Raw genomic sequence first — 22706 nt, 5'->3', positions numbered from 1 at the left:
ATATCTATTGGTTGGAATAGAAACTGAAAAATTCTCAAGAATGATGATGCTTTTTTCTGAGCTGAGTTTTCTTTCAAATAAGCTACACATATGTGTTGAGCCTAAGCATGATGCTATCATTGTACATTTCAGATTAATATCTACGATGGAGCCTGGAAGCCGAGCCAAAGCTATTTATGATTTTCAAGGCACAGAACCAAGTGAGCTGACCCTCCGAGCTGGCGATGTTGTGGACATTGTTGAGAGGATAGATGAGAATTGGTTGGTGGGAACTCTGGATGGTAAGACAGGATCATTCCCATCCAGTTATGTCACCTCTGTCTTACAGAAGAAGGTCATCGCCAAGGAAACATTCCCAGCAAGTACTGATGGTGATCTAGCATTCCAGAAAGGTAGGTATAAGGATTTGCTTTTCTCAGTAACTATCAATAGGCTTCATCCGAATGACGTCAGAGTTGGACCATAAATATTGAGCAAAGGTTTCGACGAGACTGTCAGGAAATACTCCTACAGGAATAGTGAAATTGTACTACGTGACCACTGATGTTCCTATTTAAATAGAATATCGCATACCAAAAGGTCCGACCACAAGATGCATTCATAAACACAAATGCATAGTGACAAAATTTGTCCGAATTTCTATCTGCAAAAGCAAATGCTGTGTGCACACTGCTGCTCTCAGTAACAAAACTATAGTTGCAATCAAAGCTACTGAAAATTTTGACTATTGTGTGTTTAATTCGAGAGCAGTATGGAATTGATAGGTCTACTGTTCAGAGGCTCGCCATGATTTAATTTTTTATGCCCTTTGTTAAGTCTAAATTTCATTACAGAGAGGAATTTACTGCTTGTATGATGCAGATGCTGCAAGAAGATACTTTTAAGATGCAGGACATAAAGAAATGAAATTAAAGTCATATTGATTTACAGTTGAAATTTTGTAATTTGATCATCACTACAATCATTTGCAGTATTCAACTATCAAGGAAGATACTAGATAGCGTAGTGCATTTGTTTTGGACAGCTGGCACATCTACAATACAGAAAGAAAATTAAGTCTATGACTAGCTGTAGGATCCATGTAAGAAACAGCTACTTGCAGGCTAATTTCTCTTTTTTGGTTGTGCCAGTCACTTAATGTAATACATGCCTTGAAACTGAAAGTTTGAATCTGTTGTTCAAGCTTTGTACAAGGAAACTTTTAGATTATTCTCTTAGTGGTCTCTTTGCAAATTTATTACACTGGAGAAATAAATTACCTACATTTGTAATAGTTACTCATATTTGAAATTATACTCATGTTATTGTAACAGTTACTATAAATTTAATTATCAATTGATGTATACACAAACAAGACAGTGAAAACTTCAATTTCACCGCAGGCTCCAATTTGAATCCACAGAAGCAGTAGACAAGAAAAGTATGGTTCTACTTATATTATCTGAAAAAATGTCCCTGAGGCATAATTTACCTAATGCTCTTTCTTCAGATGTACCAGCTGCTTAAGACAAATGCATTGAGATTTATTCATGAATGGCATTATTTTATGGCTGAAATGCAGGTGTCTTCCTATTTCAAGAGATTGATAAAATGGGAAAGTTCTTCAGTGTTTTTGTCTTTGTCCGGTGCAGGTGACATTATCACATTACTTGACAAGATTGATGATAACTGGTGGAGGGGACAACTTGGCGACAATATCGGCATATTCCCTTTCAACTATGTGGAAGAATACAACGCAAGTAATAACCAAGGTACAGTGAAATGAGATAGTAATCCTGTGGCTGCTACAAGGGTTTATCGTTTATATCTGTTTCTCCCGCAGCCATGTGGCTATACGAGATGGTACTTTTATCTTGACACTGTGAGAGCCCCAAGGCTGTATGAGTAGTACCAGATTGGTACCACGAGAGCCCCGATGGCTCTACAAGTTTTAGAAAGATGGTATCGTGAGACCCCCCTGGCAGTATACGGTGCATTTCAAAACTGCAACAAAACGTTATTTTATCACGAGTGACTGCCCAAGTCCATATGGACATATTCTTCATTGTACATACTAGCTCAGTAAATTATTTCAGCTTTTCTTTTACTAATATGCTCAAAGCGTGTAGAGTATTTAAAGTCTGTTTCAATGCTCATAGCATATTTGTGTAAATGTGATAACTGTAAATTGTATTGTATTTTAGAATGCATGCTATAATCTTAACAAAACAGACAAAGTACAACACTGAAATCTCGATGTTACAAGAGCATGGTGTCGTGTATTTCTATTGGAATGCAAGCAGTGTTTTTCAAATACAAGTGAAGTGTTCCACAGAACAGCAGACACTGTAATTAGTCCCAACAGACCCAGGAGATGAACGTCAGATTAAACCACAGCACTATCCCTATCCCTAGGCACTGCAGCTACGTGCTTGCTTCTCTCCTTCACATAAGGAGATCAATATTCCACAGTCAGTCTGTTAAATATATCATTTCCAACAAAAAATTAAAAGTGCAGCTGTTAGCTGTCATCCACATGTAAATATCCATTTCCTTATCATAAATCAGCAATGGTTTGAAAAAAACTAAATGATCTCATCGCAGTTGCTCATTAATCTCCAAGTACCTTCATCGAAAATGAAGTTATTAACTCTAGTGAGATTTTTGAAACAGGAAACATACTGTCTCATTAAAAGTCCATGTAACTATCATAAAACTTTCAAAAGAGTAGAAAATGGCAATTATATGAGAATTTCTTACTTGTTTTAATGAAATTCAAACGATAACTGTGTATGTGTTGTTTCATTTATAAGTAACTCAGCCTTGACGTTATTTTTACCATCATGTGCATGCAATGTGTAAAATTTTCGTTTGTGTACCAATATGTGTGTGTGTTTGTGGGCATAGCTGTGTGTGGTTTATGTGCAAATTCAAATATCAAGGGATTGTTGCAATTGTACATTCACCAAAGTTAGCAGACTGGGTGGATATTCACTGTGTGGACATTGCACGTATGTACAAGATCTTCAGAACAGCTCAATCTATTGTTCTGCATTTTTCAATTCACAGAATCACAGACAGCAGGAGGTGATGCACAGAAAGCGAGGGCGCTGCAGGACTTGACGGGACAGCTGCATGATGAACTCAGTTTCAAGAAGAATGACGTCATCACTATCACGGAGAAAGTTGACGGGGATTGGTACCGGGGTACTTTAAATGGCAAAAATGGACTTGTACCTTCATTTTGTGTGGAAATGTTGGCGTCGGATACATCACAGTCTTCATTAGGAACAGATCAATCACAGAAAGTTGACTATTCAAAACTTAATGACAATCTCAGACAAAGCCTGCAGGGTACAACCGAAGCTGATACAAAAACAGCAAAGTCGACATCTGAATCAAGTGAACCCTGGGCCAAATCTATATATCCGTTCAGTGCAGATAATCCGGGAGAACTGAGCTTCATGGACGGAGAAAAAATCATTTTGACAAGGAGGATTGATGAGCAATGGCTGGAGGGTAGAATCGACGGAAGGGTGGGTGTATTTCCATGTAATTATGTGAATATTGTTGTTGATTGCCACCCAGGAATTTGCGGCATCAACAAACATGACCACAAGGACAAACACACAGAGTAATGGACCAGAAAAATGCAAAGGAACACAAGGAAAGGCCATGTTTGATTTTAACGCTGACACTGCTCAAGATCTGCCACTAAAAGCAGGAGAAGTTATCACAATCATCGTAAAAGTGGATGCTGATTGGTATGAAGCCAGAAACGCAAGCGGCCAGGTCGGTTACTGCCCTGTTAACTATGTAGAACTTTTGCAATCCAAGCCCAAAAAGAGACCCGCTCCAAAGCCACCCAGTAAAAAATCACCCACAAAAGTCACGCCATTCCCAACAGCAACATCAACAGAGCAATCAGTCACAATATTTTCTGGATCAATAACATCTGCAGGTGAAAACCACTCCCAGGAGCCAGCATCATTGCAAGCAGGTCAACCACTCAATACTGCTACAGATCTGACAACCTCGTTACCTAGCACAGAGCAGAAAAACATTTTTGGGGAAGGGGATACGGCCTTTACAGCAGGACCTGCCACTGACAACTCCTCAATTGGACTCGGCAACTTTCAAGCCGGAGATTCAGTTCAAAACCAGGACCCCTTGTTGCCGTCTATGTACAAGCAAGGAGGAAGCTCCTACAAATCTGTGTCTTTTGCTCCAAAGGGAGTGTCGACGTCAAGCAGCGGGGATTCAGGGAAAGGGGATATGCTGCACAGACAGGATGCTGTGACTCAGCAAAGTCCCCCTGCCATTGATTTGAGTATGTTTGATTCCATGGCACCTGTAAAACCAACCACGAATTCTGAGAGTGCTGCGCCCTCAGTGCCAAAAACCCTTCTGGATGCTAGTCCTGTTGTAGAAAGTGGCGGGGATATTCTCGCACCAAGCAAAGCTGCAGACAGTACCAGCAAACCAGTTGACAACTCAAGTTTTGCTTTTGATCCTTTACTTGCCCCAACACCATTTATTCCAGGAGGGCACAAAGAAATTAAATCAGTGCACAGACCTGTATCTTCGGGATCACAGAGTGCAGCACCATCTCTGACGTCAGATTTTGATCCTTTTGCGGCAGAAAGCACCATTCAACAACCTGCATCACAAGCTCCACCTCTAGTCCCAACCAGCGCGCCAGTAGCCAAGCCAACGCTTGAAACCAAACTGCGATCAATATCCCAGATGAGCCATGACCTAGACGAGTTCTTCGGAACGGCAGACAGCTACACCTCCAGAGTGAGTACACTGGACAGCATTGACAATGTGTTAGATCCCCTGGGGTCAAGTGTGGCCGTAGACTCACAGCCATTTGTACCGTTCACTGAAGTGTCACCTCAGCCACCTCCATTGCCACCAAGACAGCCTTCTCCGAATCCCTTCGCTGCTAGCGTTGAACAGCAACAGCAACAGCAGCAGCAGCAACTACAAAGTGCAATAATGTCACCGTCGTCCACAGCATCAACAGGATCGTCCAGACAAAGTTCACTTGAAGTCACTCCAGGCTGGCAGTCCAAGAACTACAGCATTGACAGCATGGCTTCAGAGTTCTCAGACGATGCAGGGTATTACCATGGATTAACTTTCAGCATTAAACCTCTCGGAGACTCTCCTCCTGTGGCCGGCGGAACAGCCTTCAAGCTTCCCCCTCCTCCGTCCTCACCCAGAAGACCAAAGCGCCTGAACTCGGAAGAGCGGCCACAGTCGCCAAAGTTTGATCCAAAGACAGCAGTACCGCGCCCGAAGCCAAGAAAGAGCATCGACTCAACTTCAAGCAGCGGTTCTGGAATCTTGCAGCTTTCAACGCCCCCTCCAGGGCACCCAAGAACGCAACCGCAACCTGACAACAGAGCCAAAGTGTCAGAAGCCCTGGAGAGTTTTGAGTGGAATGTTGGTGAGTTGCAACGCACTGACTCCATTGAGAGTAAACCACCGCCATCTCATCCTCCACCATCATTACTCATTGATGTAGACTCTGAAGTCTCAGGTAAATCTTCATCTCTTTCACTAACCATCTCTGCGGGTCTGTAAAACTGGCTATAGTGTCTCTGAGCTGTGCATGTGCATTGATACCTGTAATAATTTTAGCATGTCATTCCTGTGGGTTGTTTCCCATCCATTCAGATTCAAAAGTATTACAAACATCAGTACTGATGCTGGGACACCAAATGATAACTTATAATAATAAGGTTATTGATGATTACCGTAATGCTACCAGTGAATTCAATAATAGAGAAAATGGATGAAATTTGCCAAAAGCTATCAGTACGTTGACGCACAGTTTTGCAAGGTGTATTTCTCGCAATTCTTGTCATAGTGGTCCATTTTTAGCTGTATTCACACTGTTTGCTAGCAAAGCATCAGATACCTGCACTTGGACATTCTTTCTGCAAGGCTTGTGATAACCTTCATCAACAGCAGTAGATTGGGTACAGCTTTGACTTATGCTTCTCTCCATATTTCATCTGACTTGTCAAAACAATCGTGGCAAGTTTTGTACATCACTGTGATTAATATCTTGTATATTTATAAAGCTGCACGTAGCTTCAATCACTCTTCTTGTTGATTAAAGGGTTGCTTTCTTGTTAATAACATCATTACTAAGTTCATCGACATAATAAAAATTCTGTCTTCAATCATCAATATTTCAACAATCTGGATTTGAACCCAGGATGGTGTCATTTTTTTGTGTGTGACTTCAATTGACAGCCATAACACAGCGTTCGGAAACTGTATCCCAGTCATCAGACTCTGCAGTAGATGATCTTCTTGGATTAGGAGACCCTTTTGATGATAGCCAGCCTCTCAGCACGGCGACCGTTGCTGATTCAGCAGTCAAACCAAGCCGACCTGCTCCTCCAGCTCCACAAAAAGGTGAGGTACTCATCTGATACCTTGATCCCTGTCCCCCCTCCCCCCCAATTTTCCTGTGACTTGAATTCACCTGCACCCTTTCACCCCCACTCAATGTTCAAAGGCCCAAACATTCCCATAGTAGATTTTAAGGTTAATTAAAACAAAGGTTGAAATGAAGGTAATAATGAAAGTTGATCAGTTTTGAATGAAAAGGGGGGGCTGGAACTTCTCAGATACTGACTCAGAGTAATATTGTACATGTACTGGTACATTTGATTATATTGGGTATCTTATCGCAACTTAATAAATACATATAGTGAAAGATTATCATTCACAAAGCAACGTTTTCTTAATGGTTTTACATGCCCCCTAACCATATCATTTAAGGCAGAATGCAAGGGGCGTAATTATCGTAAATCAAAGAATTGAAAATCGCTGGGACTGAAATTTGATATCACACAACATGTAGTACAGATACACAGTCTGCAAGTAATGATATCCTGCAGCAAAATGCTCCATCACATTTAATTAATCCTCTGCATTCACGTACCCTGGGGTTAAATTTGGTCAAACCCAGCAAAACAGCAAGTGCTTACATAATGCACAGTGATATACTCATTGACAAGTTTTTTTGGATGAGGTGTCCTGTAATGTGACCTGAAGACTTCTTTTATTTTCAAAATATTCAGTTCAAAACTGTACAGACTCGAGCTCAGTATATAACAATTTTTTTGTGTTATTTCTATGAAATTGCCATCATTGTGTACTTTACTATTAAAGTCAGGCATTTTACTAAATTTTTATCACGTATTCAGCGTGGAACACCTCTCTATTCCTTCAGTATTTTCTGGAAGTGAAGCGGTTCTATCTGTGATGTATACATAATAGTTTTTGACTTTTAAAAGTACCATGCTTACTTGAATTTATCACAGTTATTGAGTCAAGTGTGTTTTTATGAATGGTAATGAATTTTAGTGGTAAAAGTGTCCAAAGTGCTTGTGTGCCCAAACAAATCTTGTGATACATACATGGTACACGGAGCATTCAATGCATACATTAAACATGGAGCATTCAAACTTTGATTGAAGTCATTGATCATGCCATCTGTGGTGTTACCAACTTATACAATGTAGCAAGTGGACAGGAATTTGTCCAGCAACTGCATAGGAAAAGGAATAATTTTGTTGCAGTTGCTAGTTGTGTGAGTAAGAGCATGTAGTTGTATAGAGTGCAGTAGAGCTGTCTTTGGTCTTATATTTCAAAGAGTGAATGTTCCATGTGCACTTGGAACGCACATTTCAGATGTGACCATTCTGAACAGTGAAATCAGCACATGACACGTCCGTGCTTACGATACTAGGATGTCACTTTGAACATCATTCAAATAATCAAAAGATCATACTAAGTAATCAAGCTCTTGGACACATTTCTGTTAATTCCTTGTGCCAGGTCAAAATGTGAACATGTATTGGGCTTCTTATACTTACCCATATGTACATGTATACATGTATAATGGTGGTCAGTGGTACTTACGTTGATAATTTGAGTACTCTGAATTCAGTTGACTGTATTTTGGTATAAACTGAAACTGCAACATCCTGGGTATATTTACACTGTATTTAATGGATAAATTATGGTTGTTTTCTCATAGGTCTACATGTACATATATAAGTATATACAATGAAAATGCCACATGCAATATGCAAGACAGGGCAGTGTATCATCACACAGTGTCAGCTTTAGTATTCAAAATGTCAAAATGTCCATATATTTTCACCACAGTGAAATAGTTTTTACATTGGACAGAAATACCTATTTTGAAAGAAAACTTGTCACCCATCTTTATAAATACAAGGAGTGTAACTACGCTATTTTCTACTTTTATTCATTTTTTCTCCCTCCCATCCGATTTCTCCCTGTATCATCCACACCCCTTTTGCCCCTTCAAATTTTTTATCACACAGTGGAGCTTAGAGTCCCTCCAGTCAAATCAGAAAAGCCCTTGTCGCCATCTCGGACTATCAATATAGATGTCACCCTCACCTTTGAAAATGAAGGTAAAAAGACACACATACTCTCATTTTTGAATCATCCCAAATTCGTGTGTAGGGGCTTTTCTGTTGTTTTTTTGTTTTGAGATTTTCATCCAAATGTCTGTGTTTTTCTAGCATTAGATAAAGTAGCTTCACAGATCTGCTGTGTGTAGAAAAGTGTCAATTCACCGGTCCTCACCTCCTACCCTTCTTCTTCCCATTGTCTCTAACAATTTTAAGCTGTGCTCTTGCATACACTCACAGGAACATGATGTGGCTATACCCAAATTCATTTTCCATAATAAAGCTATGGAAATATACCAACTGACATGTCAACTATTTGGGTTTATGGCATGAACGTTACGTAAACAGAGAAACACAGGGAATTCTGTAAAGAACACAGATAGAGAGTGTTGTTCAAATTTATTCTAAATGGTGCTGTCAATATTCATAGTACTTGCAAATTAAAATCATACTTGAAAAGCTTGCATGCTTTTTCCTATTTTCATGTATTTTGCCAGTCAAGAAATAAAAGACATGCCCAGTTTTGTGCAGATACCAGTTTGTTATACTGGAAAATGCTAAGATTGTTTTTTGGAAAATACGCTATAGTACAGCTTATGTACATCAGATTTATTTTCAAGTGTACTTTTTTGGAAAAAGTTGATGAAATATAAAGAGATGCTGAAATGGAATCAGCTGAAAGAGACTTATCCTAAAAGCAAGATGCACATTGATCTTTTATTTCTTTAATTAACATAGTAGCTATTACTATTACCCAAATGTCCCCTCCACTGGATTTTGATAATTTCTTTCATTTACCACATTTCTGTTGTGTTGTATGATGCCTTTTCTTAACTAGCTGTGGCTCACTCATCTCACATTTTGCAGTTATCAAGGATATGGCAGTATTTTTAAATTGTAATATGTAATATGTATACTAGCTGGTATGTTATGTTCAAGAAAAACGTCTGTCAATTTCATTTTATGAAACCTTTTAAAGACGAGAGGCTCAAAAAGTTCATAAAACCAAGCTGTGTTGAAATTCAAATTTTCAAATTCAAAATTCAAAAAAACAAAGCTTTGTAGATTAGAAAGTGTTTGAAATCCAAATGTTATTCAAAGCGATCTTTGAAAAAATCATTACAAATAACAGATTCTGAAAATGCCAGACATCCATGCGTAGTTTTCTGGGTTTTCCTTTGAGTAACACGACAGCAAGTTTGAACTTCAAATGTTCGAAAAACCACTTTCAATGTAGCTCTTTTTAATGTCAGCATGAGGGTGTACTGTGTTGATAACATACCGTCTGAATTGACAAGATGTCTGGAGGATGCCTTTCAGTTTCTTTAAAAAGAAAAAAATCTCTTGATGCAGTGCCTCAGCATTTCATACAAAAGTGAAAAGCAGAAATCACCACGGTATAGATACTTTCATGGGTTCCACAAGAAAGGTCATGCTGTATGAAATGTAATGTCAATGAAGAAAATCAGACTGAATCGTAAAAGTCAGTTAAGGCTGACCTATTTGCCTTTATGATCCGGTGAGATCTCATTTTGAGAGGTAAAGGTCAAAACCGTAAGACATCGGGTTCAGAGGTTGAGGCAGTACTGCCATCAGTTGAGCAATTTCTTTGCATCAGTCACCTTTCTTGAGTGTCTAGCTTTTAATGTGCATTGTCAAAACATACATTCACTCCATCAAAGTAGCTTCCATCTACCATTGAAATCAGTATACTGTTAAATTCCATAGTTTGTCTAAAGAGGAGGTATCCTCTCTTGATTTTGTATGTCATAAAGACTGACATACCTTGCAAATACAAAATTCATATTTTCACATCAATTTAATTCAGTGTTGGATTTTGATGATAAAACCATAAATTTATATGAAATTTCATTATTCCATCCCATGTCTTTTAGAACAGTGAAAACAAAATAAGACTGATATATACCATCTCATACAATTTGGTCAAATAGAAATACAATCATACATATTGCAATTGATGTATGCAAAATATTTTCCCCACACACTGAAACATAACTCTTTATCAGGCTCTCTTTATAGAACACATAGAAAAAGACATGAACCATATCAGTTTCTGAATGGACATTTGTTTACGATATTTTATTGCTATACAGAAATATGTAAATGATAACTTCTGGTAACCATAGTAAAGGGCATTGACCAAAAATACAGTGTCAATAACAGGTTTTCATGAGTTGTTGACTCATTACCATATCATATTTAGTGTTTGACTTGTCATGATCCACCCTCTTTCATTTTTCCACCTCACACACCACGGATGCCTTCGGAAGAACACCCATCATCATTTCCAAGTATCACATAATTTTTCCATGCAGTATCTTCTCTGTTTGCCAGTTGTCTAATCTTCCTACAGATTTCTTTTCTACAGGCAAGGCACCACCAGTGGCCAGGCCCCCTCCCCCCAAGAAAGTACCGCCAAGACCAGCACCACCGAAGACAAGACCCCAGACCATTGTGGAAGATGAGATCCTGGGCCCCCTCAGACCAGGAGGTGAGTTGTATCAATCATATTAAATTGTTTCATATCGTCAATGCAAAATAAAATATTGATTTTGCCATATCAGTTGGATGTAATATGAGACCACAAATCTCTGATGAAAGCTTTGAACCTAAACCAGCGTGTACATGTATGCGCGTTCACTCATGCACAGATATATATACATCTAAAAAAATTTGAAATGACAATCCCACAAAATTTTGATGGTGGATGCGTTGTTTCCTTTCATGCCAGAACCAACTATATTAACCTTCTAACGGACATAACAAGAACTATAGTTGTGAATTTAGGATGATTTTTTGTTTCAATTAATAGAAGTTTTTATTTTTCGTTAAAACATTTGCACATACATCACTTTATCTTCTTTATGCCTTATTTATTTATCAAGTGCGATTTATTAGCATTTTTAGAGGGGTATATCATCCTACATAAATGTAGATATTTATAATTATTAATATTTGTATACAGTGTATCAATATTATTATAAATTGTCATCGTTCTTTTTGTGCCCAGAAGTTACGCCATGCATATTTAGGTATAATATTTTTGATTTGTGATTTTATTTTTAAGAATGGAAAAACAGCAGATAAATTGGTGTTTAATGAAAATCCAACATTTAGCAAAATTAAACATTTAGCAAAATGTGCACTTGATTGTACACAATGTCATGTAAAATTATCGGAGTGAGTGTACATTGTCAAAAATTGTACTTCTGTAATTCAGACGCAAAGTTACAGCCTTGTCTATAAAGCAAGAATGGATTGATGTACCACGTACATTGTCAGTTGAATGCAATCATTTAAGTGCCCTTGATGGAATTTCCTTCAGGTGTAATTAACTCATTCTGAACCCTTGGTTTGAATATGGCTTCAACTCTGTACTGAAATACAAAATTGGCGAAATCAGGAAATTAGCCAATCTATTTCTAATTTCACTAGCATTCTTATTTTTGTGATGATGTACGACACGGACTGTTAGTTACTTTAAGTTGCCGATGGTGTACATCTTGTAAGTTAATTGAGTCTACTCTCCTAGCCTCACCTGGTCAAATAAAGTTCTCTGATGAATGTTCTTTCCATGAATAAACTAAGCCCTAAATACAGAAATGATGACTCAAGTTGGCTTATACCAAATGAACCTAGACATTCACAAGTGCTATTGAAACAAGTTCCTTGTGGCCTAGACGACTGCCACAGGTAAAATGAATTTTCTCGGCCTCATTTTAAAAAGCCATGTTTTATTTTCTACTCATTATAGCAAGCATAAGCTAGAGCCACTGGGCTTTATAGTTATATTTGAAACATACATCAATGATCCATAGTCTGCATGAAAGTAACATACATGTACCTTCTATACCACTATAATACGGTATCTGTGTACCATAGTAATCTACAGACAAATGCCAAAGTACTGTTATGCTCTTTTACAATTAAATAAAAGTGGGAAACAAACCTCATATCTGTACATGTGACCTTTGAGACAGACAGTTACATAATGGCCCAGGTGGAAATCTGAAGAAATTTGGCATTTTGTACCATCCGTTTCCCATATTTTACAGTGTTTAGGTATGATTTGGCCCACACTTAAGTACCAGTATCAGTATCTACAATGTCACAAGACACACAATGTGAAGCTATGTTTTTAGATCACACTCATTCAGAGTCAAAGAAAAGAGGGACAAATAGAGTCACGAAACTTATACCGCAGTGTACTGCTCCAATACAAAATCACAGTTGCCACCCTTTTTACCATCCAGAAATTACATTTGTGTCAGACACTCTCCTATTTATCAACAGCTCTATAAAAGTAATCTTCCAAGAGTGCTTAATGCCAAATGCGCCTTGGGGACAGATATTTGGACTCTTAAACTTTTATATATCTTTTGGTCTACCATTTGTGGGTACTCATTTTGAAGATCATGGAGAAAATAAAGTTTTTGCCAGCTTATATTTTTTTAAATTGAAAATTGTATTTTTCCCATGGAGTTTACACATGGATGGCTGCCATTTTGAATTTTAAATTTGGGTAAATATTGGGTAAATTCTTTCTCAAGTACTAAATTTTGCATGATAACCCCTGGTTTTATTCTTGATATTGAAAAGGAATGGTTTAAAATTTCCTTGAGAAAAGTTTGGGCAAAAGCTGTAGTCTTTTAATTTTGAGGCACGAACAACCTTTACCAAACCTATGCTGCAAATTTTCATATTTGAGTGCTTAAATACAAAGCTTTCAATGTATGATTTTTCCCAGGCTGTGAATATGTTACTCTAAAAAATTCCATATTCTACCAAAACATCTCAATTATTTCTGTAATAAATGGGCTCCCATGTAAAGTGTTTAAAAAATATTGGACTAAATTGTGCACTATCAACTATACCTAAATATTTCAATGGAATTTTAATAAAGCGCCCTCACATGATGATTATTTGTGCATCAAATTAACATGATCTATGGTTGATATAGTATAACTGTAGAGTGTTCAATTGATTGAATAATCAGCATGTAGTTACACATGGGCAGCTAGGGAAGAACAGGGGCACAATTCTTCCTCCATGGCTGAGAATTTTTTTTGTAAAATAACAGGTCAAAGTCAGTGAATCAACCTGTCAATTTGTCTGATATCTAGCTAAAATGAACAAACTGTCAGGGGTTTTTTGTGTGTGATTTTTTTGTTTGATTAAAGTCATCTGTGGTAGAATCACATATAGATTTGTCACTATTCTGCCTAGCAAGGCATTTTTTCATCTGCAAAATATTTCTCCTTTTGCTATTGACATTTTGCCATGTCACACAATAGAATTCAGTTACCTGGCATTACAGTTTGTGTTTGCACCAACAAACAATATCAAGTACATAGTAGGCAAATCTGGGCAATCATTAAATATTACTAGTTAACATCCTCCACTTATATAACCTTTGTACCATTGGCAATCCTTTACCAAAGCACTCCATTGTAGATAACCGCATTGACCTCTTCTATGTGACTGGCCTATTCTTTGCTTGCATTGTGTCAGCTATAGTACCTGTTGTGTGGCTAAACCATTGTAACACTGGAGATCTTTCGGTTCAGTGAATGTTCAGTCATTGAGAAACAGAGAGTGTACTAAGGTAGCGTCGCAAGGGTAAGGTATTTTCTTTAAGTTTGTAGTCCACCCAATGTTCTGAGACATACAGAATACTGTTATCTTAGATTATGCAAGCCTATGCTTGGGAGTACTTCATTGTACCGCACAGCGCCGATCAAAAAGTTATTGGCGTATAAACCCTTATCCTCTTTTTCATTGTCGATAATTGTAAAATGATTGAATCATCATACAGGTTGAGAAATTAGGTCAAACTTTTTCTTCAGAAGTAACTGATTTTCTGGTAAGAATTGTCAAAATTCTCCTCTGGAAGAAATTGAATGTTTGACATTACATTTCCAGCTCTCATACAAGTATGAGAACTTTTGTCCACCATTTGCCTTGCCAACATTGTTGAATATCTAGACAGATTTAATGGACATGCTGATCATTTAATCAGTGAAGGTCAGTAACAGAATCAATAGAACTTTGGTATGAGTGACACAAGCATTATTTTATATCAATGTAACATTATCATGGATCAAGGTATTGCAAGTGTAAACTGGGATATATTCCAATTATGGAATTTAAACATTTCACATGCATGCTACAACCATATACAACACGTGTATATTTGTAAAGCGGATCATAAGGAGGTTATAGTAACTATTGTAATCCTCTTGGTGAAATTCTGTAATGAAGGTGTGGATTAATGTAGTATGGGCCTCTAAATTCAAAGATTTAAACTTTTGCTCAAAGCTTCAAAAACATCTCCCACAATTGGTTGACCACAAAAGAATTGTAAAATATTGAAAGTACTAATATCTGTCCAAGAGGTGCTTTTTAGCTTAAATATTTGCAATTTACATGTGTACCACTCAGAGGAAAATCTATGATTGTGGCATATGCATTAATCCAAGACCACAAATGTAATGTTGAGGTTTTTGAAGAATAACAAAAACATGCAAACAAAGCATGTCATGACAGCCACAAATAGTCTTGTTGCCATGTTTAAAGTTGTTACTGTGTCCTGTGTCCCTTTACTTTTCAAACCAAATATGGAAACAGATCTTAAGGCTAAATACCGGTGTAGTACAGTGTTATTAACATTCTATTTGAAGTCTTTTTATTTATGATTTTTTACAGTATTTCTTTCAAAAAAGAAGAAGTAATTTCTTATAACAAGTGACATTTATGATATGTACTCAGTGATTAGATTACACTGTTCAGGGTAGGCAGGTATACAGATATTTGGAATCACTGCCAATATAAACCTAAGATATGCAGCCAGGCGGTTTACTCAGTTGATATCATAAAAAAAATAAAAAATGATAGAACATGATTGAAATATTCCACTCAGTGAATAAGATGAAAGTTGATGAACAATATCGCAATTTTCTTGCTACCACACCTGTCATCCTTGTGTTCTCACAATTTTATCTGACAGTCATCAATCATTTTTTGCTCACGTGTTGACACGCGAGAGCATATGTCGCAGCGATGTCTGTGTGTCTGTCTGTGTGTCTGTCTGTCTGTCTGTGTACTCAATATCTCAAAAACGGCTCATCAGATCAGATTCAAATCTGGTACATAGATTCAGTTTGCAAATGGCAAGAACTGATTAGTTTTTGGTGGGTGTGGCTTGCTTTCTTTTTGCTCATTTGCATAATTAATGATTTAGAAAAACTGATATATATTGACAACGACTGCGCACAATTTGATGAGATTCGCTACAAATGTTGATCACACTAAGAAATATCAGCTTTGAAAGATATTAAGGGGTGACGTGAAAGATAAATACTAATTTGCATGTTTAATGAAATTTCCTAATTAGGAGTATATATCTGAATTTACTCGATCAAAATTGACGAAACTTGGTATGCATATTGAAGATACTATGATTTAACCTTATTGAAAGTCATTAAGCATTTTTACTTCATCCAAATCCTAATTTGCATATTTAATGAATTTTTGAAATTAAGGATATATATTTGAAGTTACATGACCAAAATTGATGAAACTTGCTATGTACATTAAAGATACTATGATAGAACATTATTAAATGTCATTCAGCATTTTTACTCCAGCCATAATTTCTAATTTGCATATTATATGAACTTTCCTAATTAGGGGTATTTATCTGAATTGACGCGACCAAAGTTGATGAAACTGGCTATGTACATTAAAGATACTATGATAGAACATTATTGAAAGTCACTAAGCATTTGAACTTTAGCCAATTCCTTATTTGCATATTTAATGAACTTTCATAATCAGGATATTTATCTGTATTGACTAAACCAAAGTTGACAAAACTTGCTATGTACATTAAAGATGCTACGATACGACATTATTGAAAGTCATTAAGCATTTTTACTTCATCCAGCTCCTAATTTGCATATTTAATGAATTTTTGAAATTAGGGATATATATTTGAATTTACATGACCAAAATTGATGAAACTCGCCATGTACATTAAAGATACTATTATGTAGGCTAATATTATTGAAAGGCATTAAGCATTTTTGCTTCGGCCAATTCCTAATGTGTGTATTTCATTAACTTTCCTAATTAGGGATATATACTTGGATTTATTTGATCAAAGTTGGCATAACATGCTATGTACATTGATGATTATACCAGGTTATACCAATATTGGAAATCATTTCGCACTTAAGTTTTCATGTCAGCTAATTTATAGTTTGCACATCTAATGAGCTTTCAAAGTTTGGAATATATAGTTTGAACTGAGGACTTGACCAAAGGCAATACACTTGCTATATAAAGTGGTGATACAATGATAGCAGTCAAAGAAATTAATTATTTTTATTTCAGCTAATTACATATTTGAATACTTAATGACCTATAGAGTTAATCTGTTGTGAATATTGTTTATTATGTTGATCATAATACTTTCAATGAAGTTGCAAACATGTGGCAAAGGTTCAAATTTACACATAACTGCAATATATAATGAAACACGTGAGCATTTACAGTTCATATCTGGTTATCATTGTTAAATTTTGATTATTACATATACCTGTGAAAATTAAAGGGACTTAACCTTTGTGTGATATCAAGAAAACATATGACACTAAGTGTACAAAATGATGACTGTTTGTAATTACTGTCAAAGTGTCAAAATTCACCTCTTTGCTGAATGCAAACAGATGATTTTATTTGTGACCTCTACATGTATAAGCAAAATGGATTTTCCTATTCTGACTTGCTTTCATGTGACAGATAAACATTGCTACAATGTAAGGGAAAGATGTTATCCTTAGCTGTAGGAAAAGCACCATTGATTAAGATTTCATTGAAATGTAATTGTGTATGTTGAGCCGTGCGTGGTGAGAGTCGTACCTTTTTAACTTGATTTTTTGGTACAGACCAAAAACTATTTCACAGAATGTTTAATCTTGTCTAACTGCAAGCAGAGTTGAGGTTGTGCACATTTAACCAATATTTCAGCATGTTTTAAGAAGTCAAACAATAGAAACTACTTTCCATATCAAACAAAATTCATGGAAAAGGCTAAAAAAAGAATGACTTATATTAGTCCCTTTAAGAAATTCTCAGAAGTTCTCAGCCAAACATATCAGCACAATGAACATCTTTGATCATCAGTATAATTCTCTATCATGGAACCATCAATAACAGTGTCTTTATGTTTACATGCAAATTACATGCAGATGTATTATTTTTAGGTTTTAACTTTTAATAGAAACTGTGTGCTTATTGCCACATATTGTATCTATGTATAAATTATCAGGCAGAACTATGGACCAGAATGAAGAATATATCGCATCACTGGAAACCAGAATCAATCAGTTGGATGTGGAAATTTATGTAAGTCTTCTTGTATTTCTGTTTTACCAACCAATCATATTTTCTACAGGAGTAATTTAAATTCTTCATGTTACTGTCACTGATATTGCATTGGTCTAATTTCACCAAGCTCATCCAAGTACAGTATCACACCAACATACTTTAAAATATTAAGTACCACAAAAGCGTTAATATAATTAGTGTATGCCAACAGAAGCATGAGTAGCCCATTTCTACAATGGCCAGGGCAGTTTTATGCCAGCTGTTTTAGGAGTTGGTCACAAATCTTTTAATATTATACCATTTCATAGTAACTCACAGGGTCAAAGGTTAAATTCTGTAATTGATAAAGCTGATTACCTCAATATGCCAGGAATGTTATTCATGGCATTTTATTTTCCAGTAAATAATCTTTCTGTTTGTCATGCCACTTGGACGGTACAGTAGAACATTATAAATTTATCAGTCTATCGGATGTATTCTGTGACATGTAATCCAATGTAAAGAATACATAAATCAATTGTCATTCAAATTTCACAGTCATATCAGTGTGCAGTCACTGTTTATCAGGTGTCATTACACACACCATCATTATCTGGTCATTGCCCTACAACATAGACACCCTACATCCTGTTAGGTGCAATATTACCATGAATCCAACATTCATTCATCTCAACAATTCCACTTCTGGCTTGCTGAAACTTCAACCATTGCCATTTCTTTCATAAGGCTGCAACTTTTACTTTGGTTTTAGTCACAAATTCCCTGAACTCATACAAGAAAATACCAAACAGTGATTCGATTTATTAATTGATTGATCATCGTGCCAATCAGTTGCTACTTAATTATTTGATTTTATTTACTTTGTTTTATTTTGTTTTATTTTGTAACATATCATGTACTGTGAATTTCTAATGATGTCTTCACTTGTTATTCACACACTGTACATTTGGATATAATAATATCACAGAACAGTTTCTTTACAACTCAATTGTGGTGATCAGAGGATGAAAATAAATATCACACATTGATCTTTGCCCTAATGCTATTGATAGAAATGTAATTATCTCAAATGTACAGGCATTTATTTATTATACTTTGTAGTATTGTATCAACATGTCCATAATATTTTCATCACAATGGTTCAGACTTGCCCATGGTACCTGTCAGCCCTCATTCTTCATGTAGTCTCATTTGGTGGTGGATATGATATTTTACAATGGAGCTGAGTGAGGGTAATTTCTGAAAAGATCCTGAATGGGTGAATAACAATAGCACAGTTTAAATCACTAAATGCCAGATTTTGTTTTCAGTCAGGTGAGATACCAATACACCTTGAACAATCAACTGATAGAAATAAATGTGGGATAAATTTATCATTTTATTTCTCCAGGCCATCAAGGAGTCCAAAGTGAAGTTTGAAGAGATGTTGAAAGTTGTGAGTGATGAGAACAGGGAGGACATTACAGGACAGTTGCAGGAATGCATTGCTGAAATTGACAAACTGACAGAGGAGCAGAGCTGGGTAAAAGGTATGCATGCACGTTGGAAGAAAGGGAAATTATAACAGTAGTAATACGCAACCTTCATGCAGATATCGACTCATGTGCCACCGACTCAAGACTCTGGGGAAGAAAAGTTTTATACATTACAAGCATTAGTATAGGACTGATGCTAAGAAATTTCCATAGAGTTCCATGCTGACTAAAAGAGTCCAGAAATGACAGAGTCGTATGGCACATTTCTCATCAATAATCTTTTTAGTTGTCGTGTGTTCAAGTCTTTAAAATCAATAAACTACTGAAAAATGTCGATGGATGATATGCTGTGGTGAAGGCAAAGTATGACCTTTGTGGACTTTATTCTATGGTTTATAATTTGTCGTAGCAGCTGTTATCTTATTAGCATATATTTCTAATTAATGCCTGAAATAATGTGTCATCGCTCCTTTCATAGGTGATGTCTGTAAGTAGAATTGAAGCTATGTTTTGTCCACCAATATTTCAGCATAAATATACTGAACAATGTTATCATACTTACAAAATAATACAAAATATCGTAAGAATAATGTCCAAACAGCAAATTTGTCTCTGTAACAAGATTTAAACATAGAACAGAAATTAAATGTATGGGCAGCAACTACATCATTCAAAACAATATAATAACTCCATTGAAGAAGCTATAGCTCAAATTTTATCTTTTCTGAATCCTGTGAAGGTGAACTGAAGGACCTCCGACCTGATCCGGTTGGTGACTTGAAGAAGAGGAATGCCCAGATGAGAACTAAAGTAGTGGACGAGTTGATGCAGACGGAGAGAGATTACGTCAAGGATATCAAGTTATGCTATGAAGGTTTCATCGGGTCTCTCAAAGGTCAAAAGGTGAGAAGGTGGACAGAAGCACACTCCAAGGTTTTCTATGTCAACTGTAGATAGCTTTGTCCAGTGTATCAATTGTAGATCCATTATCAAAGATTCCCCTATGCTGGCTTGTCTGAAATAATCCTTTTATCTGGGGATAAGTGAATTTTTTTTGATTACAAACAGAATTGGCAATTGAAGTGTAAATGTAAGAGACAAGTTTCTTTACTATAGCTGTGTAATTGCATTGACTTCAGCAGATTTCATGACCATAACTTAAACGAGTGTGTAATTAAAAGAGTGTCCGGTGTCAACTTTTGCAGAATGGTTGATTCATATGTAGAGAATGAATATTTCAAATGTCAAAATAAATGTGAAGTGCCTTAAAGCTTGAGTTAGACCAGTCCTGTGTAAAATGTACGTAAACAACATACGTATTTATGATTTGATTCAATTTTGTTACTGCTACTGTTGTTATAGCACTAGGAATAATCACCTCTGTTAAAACATCTCATCATTTAAAACTCCAGAACAAACTTCAACCCTAAACATCATCATAATGATATTATCTTTTTGACCACGCATGAATACCTGGTCCAAAAATTGTTTGCACTCTTAAAAGGTTTAGTCTCTACACTTCAAACAAAGCAATATCATCTAAGGACACTCGTATTGCACAGCATTCCTTGTGATACTTTCATCATCTGTGAAGTTCTCAACAAAGCACCATGACAACGTGTACAAATATAATACATGTTTTCTACACAAGTATGTTTGTACTAGCCATACTTTCAACATGCCTGCATTGTTACCAATGTGTTCTATATAAGCGTATATAGCACAGTGTATATGTTATATTGCTTATCCAAGGGTGAGCAAATCCATTGGTCACGTATCTTGGAACACTAAATCTTTTGCTTTATAGCCAAGACAATTAATTTGTCTTTCAGCAGGGCTTACCAGCCAGTGCAGATAAATGCACCTGTGTATAATAAAGAACGTACGTGTGACCAGAAATCTTGACTGCAGGCCAGACTGCTGGTAAACAGTGATTACCAGTCCAAAGACTGCCATGCAGTGAATCAGGATTTGCTCATCCTTGGTGATTGCACATCACCTCATCGTGAATTGACTCCAACTTTTACAGAACATGTGACATATCATGCTCAGTTTCGCTTTGAAATTCCTATTTCCTGATTTTGACTTCCATGGGGAAATGACCTTTGAACCTGTGACTACTGTTTTAGTTCCAGACATTACTTGTCAGAGCCAAAGCCCTGCAACAGGAAGAGGACTCTAAGAACAAGCAAAACAGATCCTCCGTTGGTTTTTGTTTTTTTATTTGTCTCCTTTTATAACTGTATTTTCTCTAATTCCTATATTTCTTTTCTGCATTGAGTGTCACTTCCCACTTACTTGCCCTAATACAAATTATTTTGAACAAATCTGTCTCCCTTTCTAGTTCCTGCTGATATGCATGTACTGTATCCCTAACACACATCTCTATGTAGCAGGAGTTGTGGTTGATACATAGGTATCATAGCTTTTGCCCTCAGCATTACCTATCATTTATTTTTTTCGCTTTCTGCATAAATTCATGACCCAATTTTATGGAGACGTAAATATTCTTGCCATAATTTTGAACCTGTTCATATAAATGTCAGTAATTTTTGCTAATCTTGATTCATGTATAGTTTGCATATAACACAAAATTCAGTCACTACATAAACTTCTGTGTGATTTATAAGTTGAAAACAAATTCCTTACCAACGTAAAAGGAAGCCAAATCTACGTTCGCCTAAAATGTATCATGATCAAAATGATAACACTCTGAAGCCACAGGTACGCAGAGGAGAATATAATATGGGCACACATGTGTGCCTGCATGTCTCATGCAGGTCATATGTTCAATTTCCATACAGAAATATGAGATAGACAGATTTATGATAATGAAATAAGAAGTCCAAAGAGTATAGCATACAACCTCTGCTACATAGATTCCTTATTATTTTACTTTACTTTCCCAGAATGCATGACAGAAACTCTCACTTTATCCTTTATTCTATTATTGCTGTATTCTAACTTTTTGAACTGTTTATTTTGCAATTCACGTCTGTGCACATTTTCCTTTCTAACACTAAATGTCCATCTTTTACTGATAATGTTGTTCCTTTACAGCTTTTGTACCCTTGACTAGAACTCATGCTACAATTTTGTCAAAAGGCTGCCATACTGAGACCCCCCAGCCCCACTCTTCACCCTGTCCATGCTCCTATTCCATTTATACATGCACGCTGTCCAGATGCTGCCACGATAACATGACTTACCTTCAGTCTCTGTTCATTTTAACCCTATATACAACCACTAACAGCTAACCTACAGCCCTGTTTCTTCCTGCAGGTGATGGGATTCACACATACAAACACTTTTGACTTAATTACACCACACAGCCAAAATGTTCACCTATCACACACCCCTTCTCTTT

General features: G+C 36.5%; 2 protein-coding genes across 2 annotated transcripts in view; both read left to right on the top strand.

Moving 5' to 3' along the window:
- Nucleotides 1-145: 145 nt before the first annotated feature.
- On the top strand, nt 146-3438 carry LOC139141073 (SH3 domain-containing protein 19-like). The gene is made up of 4 exons (XM_070710646.1): nt 146-392; nt 1632-1751; nt 3049-3333; nt 3416-3438. Exons 1-4 carry the CDS (start codon nt 146-148, stop codon nt 3436-3438), a joined length of 675 nt encoding a protein of 224 aa, XP_070566747.1.
- Nucleotides 3439-3513: 75 nt separating this feature from the next.
- LOC139140035 (dynamin-binding protein-like) overlaps nt 3514-22706 on the top strand; it is a 40479-nt gene continuing 21286 nt past the window's right edge. Inside the window, exons 1-8 of the mRNA XM_070709027.1 lie at nt 3514-5527; nt 6250-6414; nt 8361-8453; nt 10828-10965; nt 17806-17882; nt 19255-19393; nt 20079-20242; nt 21469-21543. Of these exons, the coding sequence (XP_070565128.1) occupies nt 3589-5527; nt 6250-6414; nt 8361-8453; nt 10828-10965; nt 17806-17882; nt 19255-19393; nt 20079-20242; nt 21469-21543 (2790 nt within the window). The 5' untranslated portion in view covers nt 3514-3588. The remainder of the gene's footprint in view (nt 5528-6249; nt 6415-8360; nt 8454-10827; nt 10966-17805; nt 17883-19254; nt 19394-20078; nt 20243-21468; nt 21544-22706) is intronic.

Source organism: Ptychodera flava, chromosome 9 (genome assembly GCF_041260155.1).
Source record: "Ptychodera flava strain L36383 chromosome 9, AS_Pfla_20210202, whole genome shotgun sequence".
NCBI classification, from domain to species: domain Eukaryota; kingdom Metazoa; phylum Hemichordata; class Enteropneusta; family Ptychoderidae; genus Ptychodera; species Ptychodera flava.
This window is presented reverse-complemented; position numbering and strand designations above follow the sequence as displayed.

Coding starts and splice junctions, on each gene's coding strand:
- LOC139141073 (XM_070710646.1), top strand. CDS start 146: ATGGAGCCTGGAAGCCGAGCCAAAGCTATTTATGATTTTCAAGGCACA. Junction 393..1,631: donor TGATCTAGCATTCCAGAAAG/GTAGGTATAAGG, acceptor TGTCCGGTGCAG/GTGACATTATCACATTACTT. Junction 3,334..3,415: donor TCTCAGACAAAGCCTGCAGG/GTACAACCGAAG, acceptor ATATCCGTTCAG/TGCAGATAATCCGGGAGAAC.